The 19,753-nt window shown below is 40.0% G+C and overlaps 1 protein-coding gene and 1 pseudogene across 1 annotated transcript in view; one reads left to right on the top strand and one right to left on the bottom strand.

The window, feature by feature from the left end:
* Positions 1 to 13,894, top strand: part of PPM1D (protein phosphatase, Mg2+/Mn2+ dependent 1D) — a 58,056-nt gene extending 44,162 nt beyond the window's left edge. The window contains exons 4-6 of the mRNA XM_066363172.1: positions 6,333 to 6,523; positions 10,009 to 10,251; positions 12,463 to 13,894. Of these exons, the coding sequence (XP_066219269.1) occupies positions 6,333 to 6,523; positions 10,009 to 10,251; positions 12,463 to 13,020 (992 nt within the window). The 3' untranslated portion in view covers positions 13,021 to 13,894. The remainder of the gene's footprint in view (positions 1 to 6,332; positions 6,524 to 10,008; positions 10,252 to 12,462) is intronic.
* LOC136396557 (U6 spliceosomal RNA) lies at positions 7,468 to 7,555 on the bottom strand (annotated as a pseudogene).
* Positions 13,895 to 19,753: the final 5,859 nt, after the last annotated feature.

The following is a 19,753-nucleotide window of genomic DNA, read 5'->3' as shown; positions in this document are numbered from 1 at the left end:
GGTGTTGCAACGCGCAATGAAAAAATAATGATTGATGCTTCTCATCTCTCTCTGTTCCTGTCTGTCTGTCCCTGTCTATCCTTCTCTCTGACTCACTCTCTGTCTCTGTAAAAAATAAATAAATAAATAAATAAATAAATAAATAAATAAAATTAAAAAAAAAACACACTTTCAAAAAAAAAAAAAACAACTCAAGAATACGACAGCTAAATGCAATTGATGTTCATTGAGTGGATTCTGGATATTAAAAAAAACATGATTGGGACAACGGGAAATTTGAATGGGGATTTTATATTACACAGTACTGGGTGAATATGAAATTTCCTCAATGTGGTTATATGGAAGAACATCCTTATACTGAGGGGGATAAATGCTAAAATTTTAATATTTAAAGATGAAGCGTCTTGATGTCTGCAACCTAATCTCAAATAGTTCTGTGAATAATAAAACCACTCTGTCCACAAATAGTAACAGTACATAGAAAATCCCAAAGAATCTCTAAAATATCTGCTGAAATTAATAAGTGAATTCAGCAAGGTCATAAGAGCCAGATACAACATACACAGCTAATCTTTTTTTTTTTTTTTTTTTTTGTATTTTTCTGAAGCTGGAAATGGGGAGGCAGTCAGACAGACTTCCGCATGTGTCCGACCGGGATCCACCCGGCATGCCCACCAGGGGGCATTGCTCTGTTGCAACCAGAGCCATTCTAGCACCTGAGGCAGAGGCCATGGAGCCATCCTCAGTGCCCGGGCCAACTTTGCTCCAGTGGAGCCTTGGCTGCAGGAGGGGAAGAGAGAGAGAGAGAGAAAGGAGAGGGGGAGGAGTGGAGAAGCAGATGGGTGCTTCTCCTGTGTGCCCTGGCCGGGAATCAAACCCGGGACTCCTACACGCCAGGCCGATGCTCTACCACTGAACCAACCGGCCAGGGCTCACAATCATATTTTTTTGTACTCAAATTGAAATTGAAAATAAGCATTTATAACATGAACACTTAGGTAAAATGTAATATGTATACTAAAACTATAAAACACTGATGAAAGAAAATATCTAAATAAATAGAGATACACCATGTTCTTGGATTGGGAGATATAATTGTCCTAAGGTGGCATTTCTCTCCAAATGGATCAATAAGTTTAATGCAATCCCAGTCAATATCCAGAGTTTCAGAAACTTAAGCGAGGTGAAATTCGCCCTTCTGCAAATTGAGATTTATTGAGAAAGAAATAGAGACGGGTAAGATACAAGAGACGAATGATTTAGAAGTTGTTAGTAAAAGAGTAATTGTAAGCTTGGGGATGGTTTTACCAAAGGAGTGTACATATATGCATGCATAGATAGATAGATAGATATGCATAGACAGACAGATATACTGTATTTTCCCATGTATAAGACGCTCTCATATATAAGATGCACCTTAATTTTGGGCTCAAAATCCGAAGAAAATAAAGATGTATTACATAAAGTTATTGAACTCAAATTTTATTCATCATAAAATTCATACAACTTCTCATCACTGTCAAAACTCCCATCCATTAGCTGGTCCTCATCTGTGTCTGATGATGAATCATTGGTTTTATATATATATTGCCTCATCCTCAGTTCCATCTATGGCATTTGAAATGCCACAACCACTGTATAAGACACACCCAGTGTTTAGTCCCCAAATTTTTCAGGGAATTGTGCGTCTTATATACGGGGGAATGCGGTAAGTATCTCTTGAACAGAGGTAGTCAACCTTTTATACCTACCGCCCACTTTTGTATCTCTGTTAGTAGTAAAATTTTCTAACCGCCCACTGGTTCTACAGTAATGGTGATTTATAAAGTAGGGAAGTAACTTTACTTTATAAAATTTATAAAGCAGAGTTACAGCAAGTTAAAGCATATAATAATAATTACTTACCAAGTACTTTATGTCAGATTTTTGCTAAATTTGGCAGAATAAATCTTTATAAACAACTTACTATAGTTAAATCTATCTTTTTATTTATACTTTGGTTGCTCCGCTACCGCCCACCATGAAAGCTGGAACGCCCACTAGGGGGCGGTAGGGACCAGGTTGACTACCACTGTTCTAGAAGATGCAGAAGAACAATAGTTGTTTTCTAAGTAGAGAACTGGGAAGGACAGGAATGGGAAGGGAGATTTTTCTATTGTATATCTTTTTGTGTCTTTTGGGTTTTGTGACATATAAATGTATGACCTATTCAAGTAAACAAATTTTAAAGTATTTTGAAATTTATAAAGACATTAATATTAACTTAAATATGAGAAATTGTGACCCATCATTTCATTAACCAGGAAGCTTAGTTTTGCTGATACAAAGAGGTAAATGCACCCTGGCTGGATAACTCGGTTAGAGCAGTGGTCCCCAACCTTTTTTGGGCCATGGACCGGTTTAATGTCAGAAAATATTTTCACGGACCAGCCGTTAGGGTGGGATGGATAAATGTATCACGTGACCGAGACAAGCGTCAAGAGTGAGTCTTAGATGGATGTAACAGAGAGAGTCTGGTCATTTTTTAAAAATAAAACATTGTTCCTAACCAGGTGGTGGCGCAGTGGATAGAGCGTTGGACTGAGATGCGGAAGACCCATGTTCGAGACCCTGAGGTCACCAGCTTGAGTGCAGGCCCATCGGGTTTGAGCAAAGGCTCACCAGCTTGGACCCAGGGTCGTTGGCTTGAGCAAGGGGTTACTGGGTCTGCTGAAGGCCTGAAGTCAAGGCACATATGAGAAAGCAATCAATGAACAACTAAGATGTCGCAATATGCAACGAAAAACTAATGATTGATGCTTCTCATCTCTCCGTTCCGTCTATCCCTCTCTCTGACTCTCTCTCTGTCTCTGTAAATAAATAAGTAAATAAATAAATAAAATACAAAAAAACCCACAAACATCGTTCAGACTTAAATATAAATAAAATGGAAATAATGTAAATTATTATAGTTATTCTTTCTCTACGGACTTGTACCGAATGGCTCACAGACCGGTACCTGTCTGCAGCCCAGGGGTTGGGGACCACTGTGTTAGAGCATTGCCCAGAAATGCAGAGGTTGTGGGTTCGATTCCTGGCTAGGCACATACAGAAATAGATTGATGTTTCTCTTTCTCTCTAATTTTTTTTAATATTTATTTTTTTTATTTATTCATTTTAGAAAGGAGAGAGAGAGGGAGAGAGAGAGAGAAACAGAGAGAGAGAAGGGGGAGGAGCAGGAAGCATCAACTCCCATATGTGCCTTGACCAGGCAAGCCCAGGGTTTCGAACCGGCAACCTCAGCATTTCCAGGTCGACGCTTTATCCACTGCGCCACCACAGGTCAGGCTCTTTCTCTCTAAAATCAATGAATAAATTAAAAAAAAAAAAAAAGAGGTAAATGTGTTGTGTGAGCTGACCTGACCTGGGTTATAATTGGCTTCTGGTCAGATGTATTTTTTTAGCTACGCTAAAGGATGAACTGCCCCTTTTAAGACAGTGGGTTAGCAGTGAATTTTGCAGTAATTGATTTTAATTTTTCTTTCTTTGAACTCAAAACATGTTTGCATTGGCCAGAATTCTGATGGGAGGCAGTGGAGAAGTTTAAATAAGGAAGGGAAAGGGCAAAGAGCTTTCTCCTGTGTAGCAAAACGTCAGACCCGCCGAAAGGGGTCAAAAAGTATTTGCCCTTTTGTGCAAAAACCTTTTGCTTTTATGTCTCTCTCCAAAGTATTTCACAATCAACAAGAGGCAGAAATTTATGTATTCTCCTTTCTGTTTTCTTCTTCCCTAGTTTTGGGGAGCAAAAGAAAGATTTACATTTTAATTACTTTGTCTTATATATCAAAGAAGAGTAGATTTTTTCCTATAAATTATTTTTTTTCTTTCATCTTTTTGATGGCCTGAGTCAACTAAAAGCTCTTTTATTTTGAACTTTTTTTTTTTTTTTTACAGAGACAGAGAGTGAGTCAGAGAGAGGGATAGACAGGGACAGACAGGAACGGAGAGATGAGAAGCATCAATCATTAGTTTTTCCTTGCGCATTACAACACCTTAGTTGTTCACTGATTGCTTTCTCATATGTGCCTTGACCGCGGGCCTTCAGCAGACCGAGTAACCCTTTGCTCAAGCCAGCAACCTTGGGTCCAAGCTGGTGAGCTTTTGCTTAAATCAGATGAGCCCATGCTCAGGCTGATGACCTCGGGGTCTCGAACCTGGGTCCTCTGCATCCCAGCCCGATGCTCTATCCACTGCGCCACCGCCTGGTCAGGCTTTTTTGAACATTTTAAGGTTTATATATAATAGGTCTAAAGGCCAGAAGTTTAGGCATTTTGTGTGTGCATGAACCTAATCAAGAAAGAGGATAACTAAATAAGAACCTTCTTTTTCTGGCTCAGTGAAAGGGTGCACTCTTATCTCAAAAGACTGGTCACATGGTAGGTTAAGAGTATAAATATGCCCATTTTTATCTCTTCCAAGTAATTGGCACTCATTCTGTAAGTTTTGGGTTTTTTTAAAGATTTTATTTATTGATTTTTAGAGAGAGGAGAGAGAGAAAGGTGGGGGGCAGGGAGCAGGAAAAATCTACTCTAGTTGTTTATCATATATGTCTTGACTGGGCAAGCCCAGGGTTTTGAACTGGTGACCTCATCCTTCCAGGTCGAAGCTTTATCCACTGTGTCACCACAGGTCAGGCCTGTTTTGTAAGTTTTGATATGGGTACTTCTTGGTCCAGGAGTTAACCTCCTAGAAAGAAGGTTTACAGATAGTCACTAGGACTCTTGTATAATAGCACAAGTTCTCCCATCTTCACAATTACCTTGTTTAATCGTGGTCCTTTGCTCTTCCCTCTACAGTTTATAATCACCTTGCCAAATTCTACAAAAATCCTTCTTGGATTCTGGTTTGAATTACATTGACTTTATGGGATTATTTTTGGAAGAATTAACATCTTTAAATCTTCCTATCTGTGTGAATATAGTTTATATTTCTCCTTTTCCAAAAGAAATCTAATTGTATAATCTTGTCCATAAAAAACTATCACACCTAGCCTGACTGGTGGTGGCACAGTGAATCAAGCATCGACCTGGAACGCTGAGGTCGCTGGTTCAAAACCCTGGACTTGCCTGGTCAAGGCACATATGATATTTTTTTTTTTGTATTTTTCTGAAGTTGGAAACGGGGAGGCAGTCAGACAGACTCCCGCATGTGCCCAACCGGGATCCACCTGGCATGCCCAACAGGGGGCGATGCTCTGCCCATCTGGGGCGTCACTCTGCCACAACCAGAGCCATTCTAGCGCCTGAGGCAGAGGCCATGGAGCCATCCTCAGCGCCCGGGCAAACTTTTGCTGCAATGGAGCCTTGGCTGCGGGAGGGGAAGAGAGAGACAGAAAGGAAGGAGTGGGGGAGGGGTGGAGAAGCAGATGGGCGCTTCTCCTGTGTGCCCTGGCCTGGAATCGAACCCGGGACTCCTGCATGCCAGGCCGAGGCTCTACCACTGAGCCAACCGGCCAGGGCCCACATATGAGAATTGATGCTTCCGGCTCCTCCCCCTCTTCTCTCTCTCTCTCTCTCTCTCTCTCTCTCTCTCTCTCTCTCATATCTCTAATAATTAAAAAAAAACTATCACACCTTTTGTTAAATTTATTTCTAAGTACTTTACATTTAGTTCACTGTTGTAAATGGGATTGTTTAAAATTTTATATTTTCTAGCTATTGTGTAGAAGTACAATTTACTTTTATATATTAGGTTCGTATTTAACAACTTTGCTAAATGTATCTATATTGATAATTTACCAAATTTCATTTTGGTTTCCCATGTAGAAATAAAATTATCTGCAAATAGTGATGGCTTTATTTTCTCCTTTACAATTCATATGTCTGATTTACTTTTATTTTTTAATTTTTTAAGATTTGATTTATTGATTTTATAGAGAGTAGGAGGGATAGACAAGAAGTAGTTGCTTCACTCTAGCTGTTCATTGTCATATATATATCTTGACCAGGTGAGCCCAGGGTTTCGAATTGGCAGCCTCAGTGTTCTGGGTTGATGCTTTATCTACTGTGCCACCACAGGCCAGGCTGATTTATTTCTATTATCTGACTGGGCCAGAAAGGACTTTCACTGTAATATTGGAAGAGAAGTGGTGGTAGAAGGCATTAAGGGATTACCTTAAAGTTCTAGTTTGCTAAGGAGCTTTTTCTTAATATCACGAATAGATTTTGAATGTTATTAAACACATTTCTGCATTTATTGAGATGAATATGTAGATTTTTTTCCTTTAATCGGTTGCTGTGATAATACTAGTTTGGAAATAAGACTTCTTGCTTCTTCTGCTCCCTGTCCTGCAGGTGATTTGTGGAGCTATGATTTCTTCAGTGGTGAATTTGTGGTATCACCAGAACCAGATACAAGTGTCCACACTCTTGATCCCCAGAAGCACAAGTATATTATCTTGGGAAGTGATGGGCTTTGGAATATGATTCCACCTCAAGTTGCCATCTCAATGTGCCAGGACCAAGAGGAGAAAAAATACTTGATGGTGAGAAGTGGCTAAGCGGAGTTGGGTAAAGTGGTGGCAATTTATGAGGTCACCTAGTGAGATTGTATGGTAGAAGAAAAGGATTCAATATTAGGGAGGATCAAATCAGCAAATAGTGAACTCAGGGAAAATTTAAGTAATGTAGTGGAAATGGCTGATACAGAGTTGTTTTTTTGTTTGTTTTTTCTTTTTTTATTTTCTCCTTTTCCAAGTGAGAGGAGGGGAGATAGAGAGACAGACTCCCACATGCATCCCGATTGGGATCCACCTGGAGCCAATGTGCTTGAACCAATAGAGCCATGGCTACAGGAGGGGGAGAGAGAGAAAGAAAGAGAAAGGGATGGGGAAGGGTGGAGAAGCAGATGGTCACTTCTCTTGTGTGCCCTGACTGGGAATCCAACCCGGAACATCCACACGCTGGGCCAGTGCTCTACCACTGAGCCAACTGGCTTGTTTGTTTTTATCATAGAGCTTTGCTGGGAAGGGAAATAGAGGCACACTGAAAAAGTGAAAGATAAAGGTGTTCTCAGTGAGCTACTTTTTGGAGAATGATGAAACATGTACTGGGGAATGTGATAGCTTTATGAATTAGAAATAATTGCTGCCTTTCATCAAGTATAAGGTACATGTATTTTCATACGAGAAAGTGGAAAAAAGCAGTGTTGAAAAAAATTACAAAGTGGTACTTATCCTGGGAATACAAGGATAGCTTAATATTAAAGTTATAAACAAAGTAGCTGAAGAGTTATTGTAGTTAGCCATCATTAATGTGTCAAAATACTGTAATATGCTAATATGCCCAAGATCAGACAACCTCGAGTAAAGATGATTCCTTTTTTTTTCAAGGAAAAGATGAAAACAAAACCACCCCAGTTTTATTTATTTATTTTGGTTTAATGAAGTTTTATTTTTCAGAGTTGGTGGGACCTGTTGTTCATGCATCTAAAAATATGGACCACTTCACGAATTTGTGTGTCATCCTTGTGCAGGGGCTATGCTAACCTTTAATATATGTGCTGCCAAAGTGAGCACCCGTTCTTCATTCATTTTGAATATATACACTTCAGGGATACAGAGAACAACCAAATGAAACATAATATATTATATATGTTGTGTGTGTGTGTGTGTAATTTTTATATAATACTTGTACTATATAGTCCATTATGTAGTATATACATTATAGTATATTATAGTACATTGATATTTTTGTACTTAGAATATAATATATTTTATTACATAGAATAGCATTAAAATTTTTTGCACTTGTAGTTCATGATATATTTCTTTTTCAGCCATTTCCACTCATTTTCATCATTCAGTTATTTCTAAAGGTACTTTTAAAGACATATATAGCCCTATTTTCTATAGTACAATATTATCATTTCTGTTCTCTGAAACTTAGCAATTATTGAATGTATGATGCTAAAAGTTTTCTTCCAACCTATATTTGCATAACTTGAGGTCATTTAAGGTTGTTGTTTTTTTACCCCCTCTGTTGGTATGTATTTGATCTCTGTACCACAACTTATTGTGTTACTTTTTGCCTAATATGAATAACATTGACCCATTTTTTTATATGTGTTTAAGAGTTATTCATGTTTCCTTATCTCTGAGTTTTGTTCAGATCCTTTAACAATTTTTAGTTTGGGTCATTGTCTTTGATTTTCAGAAGCTCTTATTTTAGGAAGAAATTGGCTCTTAGCAATGAGTTTTTTCCCATGTCTGATTATCTCATTTGTGAATTATATGTAGTAACTTGATGTTTACTTCCCTCTTTAGATGACTTCTATATAACTTTGCCTTAATAACTGTATGTAACTTTTCATTAATAACGACAGTAAGATTACAGTGAAGACATACTTCTTTTAATTTTTTTTTTTTAATTTTTTACAGAGACAGAGAGTGAGTCAGAGAGAGGGATAGACAGGGACAGACAGACAGGAACGGAGAGAGATGAGAAGTATCAATCATTAGTTTTCATTGCACGTTGCAACACCTTAGTTGTTCATTGATTGCTTTCTCATATGTGCCTTGACCGCAGGCCTTCAGCAGACCGAGTAACCCCTTGCTGGAGCCAGCAACCTTGGGTTCAAGCTGGTGGGTTTTTGCTCAAACCAGATGAGCCCGCGCTCAAGCTGGCAACCTCGGGGTCTCGAACCCGGGTCCTCCACATCCCAGTCCAACGCTCTATCCACTGCGCCACCGCCTGGCCAGGCTACATACTTCTTGATACCAAAAAGAAAAATACAATTGAAATTTAACCACAGGATAAGGCCTTATTTTATTATCTTAAAAAATTTAGAATAGTACTGTTTTTTGTGACAGAGACAAAGAAAAGGACAGACAGACAGGAAGGTAGAGAGATGAGAAGCATCAATTTTTTGTTGTGACACCTTAGTTGTTCATTGATTGCTTTCTCAAATGTGCCTTGATGGGGGGGCTACAGCAGACTGAGTGACCCTTTGAGCCTTGCTCAAACTAGATGAGCCCGTGCTCAAGCTGGTGACCTCAGGGTTTCAAACCTGGGTCCTCTGCAGCCCAGTCTGATGCTCTATCCACTGCGCTACTGCCTGGTTAGGCTAGAGTAGTACTGTTTTTTGTTTGTTTGTTTTTTCTTTTTACAGAGACACAGAGAGAGTCAGAGAGAGGGATAGATAGGGACAGACAGACAGAAACGGAGAGAGATAAGAAGCATCAATCATCAGTTTTTTGTTGCTATACCTTAGTTGTTCATTGATTGCTTTCTCATATGTGCCTTGACCGTGGGCCTTCAGCAGACCGAGTAACCCCTTGCTCGAGCCAGCAACCTTGGGTCCAAGCTGGTGAGCTTTGCTGAAACCAGATAAAGGTGCACTTAAAGCTGGCAACCTCAGGGTCTTGAACCTGGGTCCTCTGCATCCCAGTCTGACGCTCTATCCATTGCGCCACCACCTGGTCAGGCAAGAGTAGTACTGTTTTAACATAGTTTTGAGATGCATGGGTAATGTTTGAAATTTTGCAAATTTAATTTATTTAGGCTATATTGAATACCTAATTTTTATTTATTTTTTATTTTTGTAAGCTTTTAAAATTTATTTTTATTTTTTTTCCAGAGACAAATTGAGAGTCAGTCACAGAGAAGAATAGATAGGGACAGACAGACAGGAATGGAAAGAGATGAGAAGCATCAATCATCAATTTTTCACTGTGGCACTTTAGTTGTTCATCGATTGATTTCTCATATGTGCCTTGACCGGGGGGCTACAGCAGACAAGTAACCTCTTGCTCAAGCCAGCGACCTTGGGCCCAAGCTGATGAGCTTTGCTCAAACCAGATGAGTCCATGCTCAAGCTGGCGACCTCAGGGTCTCGAACCTGGGTCCTCCACAACGACGCTCTATCCACTGTGCCACAGCCTGGTCAGGCTGAATACCTAATTTTTAATTTGATACAGATGTAATAGTGACTAAATTTGAGTTGTCTTCCTTCTTCTTCTTTTAAACACAGGGTGAGCACGGGCAGTCTTGTGCCAAAATGCTTGTGAATCGAGCGCTGGGACGCTGGAGGCAGCGTATGCTGCGAGCAGATAATACTAGTGCCATAGTAATCTGCATCTCTCCAGGAGTGGACAGACAGGGAAGTTTCACCAATGAAGATGAGTTCTATCTGAACCTGACTGATAGTCCTTCTTATAATAGTCAAGACACTTGTCTGATGACCCCTTCCCGAAGTTCTACACCACCAGTCAAGGTATGTAGTTTTATTTTTTATTCATTCATTCATTCACTCATTTATTCATTCATTCATTTATTTTAGAGACAGAGTGAGAGAGAAGAAGGGAGAGAGACAGGGAGGAGAGTGATGAGAAGCATGAACTTGCAGTTGCTTCACTTTAATTGTTCATTTATTGCTTCTTGACTTGGGGCTCAAGTTGAGCCAGTGACCTTTCGTGCCCAAGCCAGCAACCCTGTGCTTAAGCCCATGGGCCTGTGCTTCAGCCAGTGATCTGACAGTTTTAACTTAATAACCCAGCGTTCAGGGTTGATACTCTATCCACTGCATCACCATGGTCAGGCTAGTGCTATAATATTTAAGTTCTTTTCTTCTTCTTTTTTTTTTTTGAATTTTAGTGAGAGGAGGGGAGCCAGAGACAGACTCCCACATGCTCCCCGACTGGGATCCACCTGGAAAACCCACTAGGGGGCGATGCTCTGCCCCTCTGGGGCCGTTTCTCTTTTGCAACCATAGCCATTTTTTAGCGCCTGAGACAGAGGCCATGGAGCCATCCTTAGCGCCAGGGGCCAACTCACTAATCGAGCCATGGCTGCTGCAGGAGGGTAGGAGAAAGAGAGAGAGAGAGAGAGAGAGAGAAGCGAGAGGAGGAGGGGTGGGGAAGCAGACAGGTGCTTCTTCTGTGTGCCCTGACCAGGAATCAAACCTGGGACATCCACATGCCGGGCTGACATTGTACCACTGAGCAAACTGGCCAGGGCCTTAAGTTGTTTTCATAGACAAGAGTTTTTTTGGTTAGTGTTACCTGAAAATAGTTTTCAGATTTCTTGTTTCAGTTCAAGTGGTGACTCTTTGTCATGTAACTTATTGTTAGTGAGCCTTAATCTTACTAATCTGAATGCCAGCTGTGTGTGCATTGCCTAATAGAAAGGTGGTGCCTGGCCTGTGTTCGTGCAGTGGATAAAGCATTGACCTAGAACGCTGAGGTTGCCGGTTCGAAACCCTGGGCTTGCCTGGTCAAAGCACATAGGACAAGCAACCAGTGAACAACTAAAGTTGAAGCAACTATGAGTTGATGCTTCTTGCTGCCCCTTCCCACCTCCTCTTTCTATAAAAATTAATAAATAAAATCTTTGAAAAAAAGAAAGATGGAAAGGTGGTTAGTAAAAGGCAGAAACCATGAGCCCAGCCAAAAACATGAGGCTAGTGTGTTCCAAAAGGAAAATTTATTTTGAAGATACCTGGATGCAGGCAGGTGACACCAGCAAAGAGTGTCAGACCCAAGGAGGGGATGGGGCGGGGGTTATATGGATTCATCAAAGGATCTTGGGTAAAGGCAGCTACAAGATAACTTCTTCTGTTTGTGGTTGGGAGTGGTGCCAGTTCCTCAAAATTGTCTACCAGGGGTAGTCAACCTTTTTATACCAGCACCCCTTTTTGTATCTCTGTTAGTAGTAAAATTTTCTAACCGCCCACTGGTTCCACAGTAATGGTGATTTATAAAGTAGGGAAGTAACTTTACTTTATAAAATTTATAAAGCAGAGTTACAGCAAGTTAAAGCATATAATAATAATTACTTACCAAGTACTTTATGTCGGATTTTCGCTAAGTTTGGCAGAATAAATCTTTATAAAACAACTTACTATAGTTAAATCTATCTTTTTATTTATACTTTGGTGGCTCTGCTACCGCCCACCATGAAAGCTGGAACACCCACTAGTGGGCGGTAGGGACCAGGTTGACTACCACTGCTCTACACCCTCATCCAATTGTCCCTTATCAGCATCCAGGTACAAGGGAGGTTTGAGCTGGATTACTGAATAAGCAAGTTCTTATTCCTCCTTCAGGCCTACATTGTTCTTAATAAAGATGGTGGCTGAGTAGCCATTTTATCTATCAGTTAGATGTGGCCACTGGAGAATATTAACACTAATATTTGGAACATATTGATCCCCTTCTAACACTATGTACATTTGTAATCATATCTTTTATTTGAAAACCCTTGAATAACAATGCAGATTAAAACCTTTTAAGGAGCTTTAAGGAGCTAATTATTGGCCTATTTCTGAATTTTGTGTTCCCTGTGTATTTGTATTTGAATAACAAACTTTTAGGCAGAATAGAGAAGGAGGCATTAGGGTAGATGTTGGTCACTTATTCTAATTCTCTCCCCAAGGGTTAGGCTGAATTCTAGGATATATTATTTTGTTTCCTCTCTTGTTTTTCAGTCACTGGAGGAGGACCCTTGGCCAAGAATGAACTCTAAGGACCATATACCTGCCCTTGTTCGTAATAATGCCTTCTCAGAGAATTACTTAGAAGTTCCAGCAGAGAGAGCTCGAGCGAATGTCCAGGCTACAGTCATACCCTCAAAAGATCCAGAGCCACTTGAAGAAAACTGCACTAAAGCCCTGACTTTAAGGATACATGATTCTTTAAATAATAGCCTGTCAATTGGCCTTGTGCCTACCAATTCAACAAACACCATCATGGACCAAAAAAATTTAAAGGTGTCAACTCCAGGTCAAATGAAAGCCCAGGATGTTGAAAGAACCCCTCCAGCAAACTTTAAAAGGACATTAGAGGAATCCAATTCCGGCCCTCTTATGAAGAAGCATAGACGACATGGTTTAAGCCGAAGTAGTAGTGCTCAGCCTGTAAGCCTCCCCACAACTTCGCAGCGAAAGAACTCTGTTAAACGTTCAATGCGACGCAGACTTAGGGGCCAGAAGAAAATTGGAAATCCTTTACTTCACCAACACAGAAAAACTGTTTGTGTTTGCTGAACTGTATTTGGAAAATGGCTTCTTTCCAAATTTAGTATATGAGGCTTTTTGAAGTTGGTGCCGAAGTTGAACTTTTTTTAAAGGGACAAAATAAAAATAGTATACAGCTTAAATTTTTGAAAATCAGCAGTTTAATCCTGGCCTTGTACTTGTTTGTATTATAAATGTGAATTTTGTAGTCATTAGGGTATACATTGTTGTAAAGTGTGTGTAAATTTGTATCCTTCACACAGACTCTGTCTCTTACTCTGATGCACAGTAAATATAACAACAGGGCTAAAGGTTTTTTTAAAAAATTAAAAGAATCTATTAGATTTTAGAAATAACATTTAAGCTTTTAGAAATGCTTATTAAGTCACTTGTGATGAAAACTATACAACTTTTTAAAGTAAATTATTAAACAAACTGGAGAAGTGATGTATTTTCATAGTGACCGTGTTCCACTTAATGTTTCTTAGAAGAAATAGTGTCTTTCAAAAAATTATTTTTTATTTCTAAATTCATAAATCAGAACTAAATTTTTCATAGAAGCAAGAGTAGCTGGGTATTAATCTCCTTGTCCTAATTAAAATACTATGCAGTATCTCTTATTTCAGTAGCATTTTTTTTTTAATTAATCATCATATATACTAACTAAATCTCTGGTATGGAAGGAGGCATGTTTTCCTTCTCAGTTATCCCATTCAGTGATATTATTTGGTCGGAAAGTGGTTACCCTCTTTTAGTGTTTGCATAAAATATGTAAAGTTTTTCTTGCTATTTCAATAATGATGGTGCTGCTAATTCTCAACATTTCTTAAATTATTTTATATATCATACAGTTTTCATTGATTACATGGATATGTTTGTTCATCTAATAAATCTGTGAACTGTTCGTGATGTTGGATTCCATTTGCTGTTGGTTTTAATGATATATATTAACTTTCTGTTGTGACATGATTGTGCTTTTAGAGTAACTTAAAATACATGTAATGTTCATTTTTGCACTTTTTAATTTTAATTCAGAATACATCAAATTGGCTAAATCATAAGAATATGGTTAAGTCAGTTTGGCTTGTAAGCATTTGATGAAATATGTAGCAATTAAAAATGAATAAAACTCTACTTTGGTAATATAGGAAAAATTAAAAGGAACTAACACTAAAACATTAAGAGTATGTTATTTTGGTGTGGTGAATTTGTCCTGCAATGTGAAATTTTAAAAAATTGAATTAACTTAGAACAAGACCTATCATTGAAAGATTGAAGAGTTGATTATATACCTACTGCACAATTGGAAGCATACCAGTTTGTCATAAGAAAATTAATTGAGAACCCGTGGTCTAGGTAAAATATTGTGGCTAGTTTATTTATTTATTTATTAAAGATTTTATTTATTCATTATAGGGGGGGGGGAGCAGGAAGCATCAACTCCCATATGTGCCTTGACCAGGCAAGCCCAGGGTTTTGAACCAGCAACCTCAGCGTTTCCAGGTTGACGCTTTATCCACTGCGCCACCACAGGTCAGGCCTGTGGCTAGTTTTTAAAAAGGAACTTTGTATAATAGTTTGTTTTTCAGATCGTTCCAAGCTAGAGACATAGCAATTAGAAGACACTTTTAGAGTCAATTTATTGTGAAGGGTTTTTTTCTATCTTTTATAACTGTGATACCATGTGAGCTGCACCAAATATAGACATTCAAGAAATCTGAATGAAAAAAAAAGAAAAAAAAAAGAAATCTGAATGTATATTAAAGAAAATCCATTTAGCTATTTTTCACTTTTTCTGCCACTGGTTTTAAAGAAAATAATCTAATCCTGAATTATATGAAATTAAAACTTCTATTTGACTAAAGTGATAGATTAAGTAATCTTTAACGCAAAAATGCCATAGCATTAATATTTTAGTGCCATAGAGTCCAATTAGTTATCTAATATTGAAAACATTTTTGGTTTGACATACTTAACTGCAAATGCTAAAATTAGCTGTTTTCTGTATGTATTTCTAGGGCTATGTTCAGACCTATTTTTAAGGAGTTGAAGATATGTAATCACAAATGTTTTAATGTTTCTGTTTTTATTAAATTTTATTTGTCTATGTAACAGATCAGTATGATAGAAAATTCATGATGTACAAAATGGTACTTAATGAAAACACCCACCTCATTTCCCAAGGCAGCCAACATTTCTTCCAATTTTGTTTCTCAGTGATAATCTGCATAGACATGTGTTTAATCTTTTTCTTTATATGTTTTTATCTCTTAATCTCATCTCTTGAGTATTGTTTCCATATCAGTACATCACAGAGCCAAATACAGTGGTACCTTGAAATACGAATTTAATTCATTCTGTAACCAAGCTCGTAAGTCAGTTAACTCGTATATCAAACTGCCAATACTGGACCTGTGCGCCAACACGCCAACTAGCAGCAGCTTCTAGAATCACCACTCGTATCTTGGAATTTCGCTTGGATCTTAAACAAAAATACGGACCGAGTCGCAGCTCATATCTTAAAAAAATCATATGTTGGTCTGATCGTATCTCAAGGTACCACTGTACATCCAAAATATTAAGGTAATTTGGGAATAAAACTTTGTAGATATATTCCTTTTTAATTTAATTTATTTATTTGTATTTTTCCAAAGTTAGAAGCTGGGAGGCAGTCAGCCTCTCGCATGCGCCTGACCTGGATCCACCCGGCATGCCCACCAGGGGGTGATGCTCGGCCCATCTAGGGCGTTGCTCCTTAGCTGCTTGAGCCATTCTAGTGCCTGAGGTGGAGGCCATGGAGCCGTCCTCAGCACCCAGGCCAACTTTGCTCCAGTGGAGCCTTGGCTGCGGGAGGAGGAGTGGGAGAAGGGTGGAGAAGCAGATGGGCGCTTCTCCTGTGTGCCCTGGCCTGGGACTTCCACACACCAGGCCACACCAGGCTGACGCTCTACCGCTGAGCCAACCAGCCAGGGCCTATATATATATATATATATATATATATATATATATATATATATATATATATATATATATATATATATGGTCTACCGGAAAGTTCTGTCCGTTTTTGGAATTAAAAATACAAATTTTTCTTACCGTCAATAAACTTTATTAAATAATATAATTGCCATTATTGATGATTTCTTGCCAGTGTGAGGGCAATTTGTATATCCATCCTTTTTTTTTTTCTGAAGCTGGAAACGGGGAGGCAGTCAGACAGACTCCCGCATGCGCCTGACCGGGATCCACCCGGCATGCCCACCAGGAGGCGATGCTCTGCCCCTCTGGGGCGTCGCTCTGTTGCATCCAGAGCCATTCTAGCGCCTGAGGCAGAGGCCACAGAGCCATCCTCAGCGCCCGGGCCATCTTTGCTCCAATGGAGCCTCGGCTGCAGGAGGGGAAGAGAGAGGAGAGGGGGAGGGGTGGAGAAGCAGATGGGCGCTTCTCCTGTGTGCCCTGGCCAGGAATCGAACCTGGGACTCCTGCATGCCAGGCCAACGCTCTACCGCTGAGCCAACCGGCCAGGGCTGTATATCCCATTTTTGAAAAATGTTTTATCTTTTGATGCGAAAAATTGAACCAGTGCTTGTTTGATACCTTCTTCATTTTTGAATTTTTTTGCCCTTTAAAAAATTTTGTAAGGACAAAATCAAGTGATAGTCGGAGGGTGCTAAATCTGGGGAATATGGTGAATGCAACAGACATGCTTCTGTAGCATTTCTTCCTTGCTGAAATTTGTAAAAATTACAATGGCATATATGAACTTTATTAGTAGCCATGGGTACACTATCGCTTCACACATAAGACTAACGTGAATCAACTTTGTTTTAGTTAATTTGCTACGTCAGTATGTATACATTAAGTGATAAAAATAGAGAGGTGCCTGACCAGGCGGTGGTGCAGTGGATAGAGTGTTGGACTGGGATGCCGAGGACCGGGGTTCGAGACCCCGAGGTCGCCAGCTTGAGCGCGGGCTCATCTGGTTTGAGGAAAAGCCCACCAGCTTGAACCCAAGGTCGCTGGTTCCAGCAAGGGGTTACTCGGTCTGCTGAAGGCCCGTGGTCAAGGCACATATGAGAAAGCAATCAATGAACAACTAAGGTGTTGCAACGTGCAATGAAAAACTAATGATTGATGCTTCTCATCTCTCTCCGTTCCTGTCTGTCTGTCCTTGTCTATCCCTCTCTCTGACCCACTCTCTGTCTCTGTAAAAAATAAATAAATAAAAATAAATAAAAATAAGCACACATGCACCAAATAAACATGTGCTTACGTGTCGAAACTTGTGATAGAAACGGACAAAACTTTCCGGTAGACCTTATATTTTAAGTCTATCAAATTTAAAAAATTTTTTTAGATTTTATTTTACAGAGAGAGGAGGAGGGGAGAAAGAAGTATCTACTCGTAGTTGGTTCATTTTATTTGTTCATTGCTTGCTTGTTGCTTGTCGTATGTGCCTTGAAGGAGTGAATCCAGGGTTTTGAACTGGCTACCTCAGCATTCCAGGTCTGCTCTATCCACTGTGCCACCACAGGCCAACTACAGAACCTCATTTTTTAGTAGTCTAGTATGGAGATATATATAGCTATATATCTATATCTATCTTTATATGTATCTAAATATAGATATATATCTCTCTATATATAACTTTGCCATTACTTAACTATGTCCACTAAAAAGCAAACACTGCCTGACCTGTGGTGGTGCAGTGGATAGAGCTTTGACCTGGAAGCGCTGAGGTTGCCGGTTCAAAACCCTGGGCTTGCCTGGTCAAGGCACATATGGGAGTTGATGCTTTTTGCTCCTCCCCCCTTCTCTCTCTCCCCCCTCTCTATAATGAATAAATTAAATCTTTAAAAGGCAAACACTTTTTTTATTCACACAACACTTATGACGTGAGATGTGTAGGTTTTTCTACACGAAACAATTCCCTTAATTTCTGCAGACTCCAACTGGATGTCCTACAATTCAGTTTAGTTCTGACACTACCTGGAGCTATTAGATCCCAGAAATCAAGGACTCAGTCTCACAAGACTGCCCCCACTTCAGATACCAATTACAAGTTACATATATGTTTGATCAACTGGCAAATGATCAAACCTGTGAAAGGGGTTATGGAAATCCTGATTCATACCTATAATTCTATGTGAAATCAGATACCACTGCTTAAATCATGTGATTATTATCCAAGTGTTTTTGGTGGTCAGGGTAAGGGAGTCAATGGTTTGCTTAAGGCTGAAAAAAAAAAAAGAATCCCAATCCTAGTGACCTTTACTGTACTTGGTTTGCATACAGATCTCTGATCATTCCCTGGGGGCTGTAGGAGAGGCAATTTTTAGTCATTTGTGCTTTATTATAATGGCATTGTAGCAACTGGATGAACACAGAACTCTGGCTGGAACGCACTCTTTTACGCTGTGTTATGGACCAACGCGAGTAATTATTGATTGGAGCCTAAATTGATTATAAATTTAAAAAACCTTTACTAGCCGGCCAGCGACTGCTAGTTGAGAAACAGCTAACAGCCCCGAACCCAGGGAGAGAGCAGTATTTAAGGGGATAAACCACAAAATCATAGCTATTACAACAGGTATGCACAACATTCTTGATATTTCGGTAGAAAGCATTCTTTGTTCTAAAGCTGATTACAGTTCTTCCTATAATTGCTACAAGGCTTAAAGCATTGTAAAGCCAGAAGCCACGGCCAGTATCACAGCAGCCCGGCCCATGCAGGTTCGCATTGGATTCGGACAGTGGGTAAAGAAGCAATGGAGCCAAAAACTGATAGGCCATTTTCTTTAATTCTAGCTTGCACTCGGAGGGCAAGTAAAAATACACACTGGGCTCCAAAACCCACTCACATTCAGTGCTCACAAAGCTACTGACTTATCCGAGTTTCCTAGAATCAAAGGTTTCTAGCTCACCAGCCTTATCCTCCTCAGTTCCCCATCTCCTTCCTTATCCCAGATACAAACTCTGCACAAACTGGCATCTCACTCAGCACTCCGCCATCTTGGCTGCTTCTCCTGGCCACATGGCCTCTTACTGCTCTCTGCTCTGCTCCCTCTGCTCTCTCATGCTAATCATCCCAGGAACCAAGAGCGCAAGCTCTCGTTCTGCCCCCATTTTATAGTGTAGAAATCCAAACCTTTAATCCAATATACAGAATAGGGAAGTCTCTAATACAAAGTCACTTCTCTGAGGCATGATTGGATTGTACCACCCCACATTAAAAAGGGTGGGAAAGGCTTAATCCCAAAACCAAGCCCCAGGCTACAAGTATTCTGCCTGCCCAGAGACACACATTAATATCACCTGGGCAACGGCCTCCACGTGGGCAGCGCCACTTTAACAAAGTGAGCATAATACATTTTATCTGCCCAACAAGCATAAAACTACATCTTGCTTCTGTAGGCCAGATTTAAGTCAAGGTATCTAACTAGTTGGGATTGTAAAAATTTTCTACTCAGTGGTAGAGCGTCGGCCTGGCGTGTGGAAGTCCCGGGTTCGATTCCCGACCAGGGCACACAGGAGAAGCGCCCATCTGCTTCTCCACCCCTCCCCTCTCCTTCCTCTCTGTCTCTCTCTTCCCCTCCTTCAGCGAGGCTCCATTGGAGCACAGATGGCCCGGGCGCTGGGGATGGCTCCTTGGCCTCTGCCCCAGGCGCTAGAGTGGCTCTGGTCACGGCAGAGCAACACCCCGGAGGGGCAGAGCATCGCCCCCTGGTGGGCGTGCTGGGTGGATCCCGGTCGGGCACATGCG

The sequence above is a fragment of the Saccopteryx leptura genome, chromosome 2 (assembly GCF_036850995.1).
Source record: "Saccopteryx leptura isolate mSacLep1 chromosome 2, mSacLep1_pri_phased_curated, whole genome shotgun sequence".
In the NCBI taxonomy this organism is placed as follows: domain Eukaryota; kingdom Metazoa; phylum Chordata; class Mammalia; order Chiroptera; family Emballonuridae; genus Saccopteryx; species Saccopteryx leptura.
This window is presented reverse-complemented; position numbering and strand designations above follow the sequence as displayed.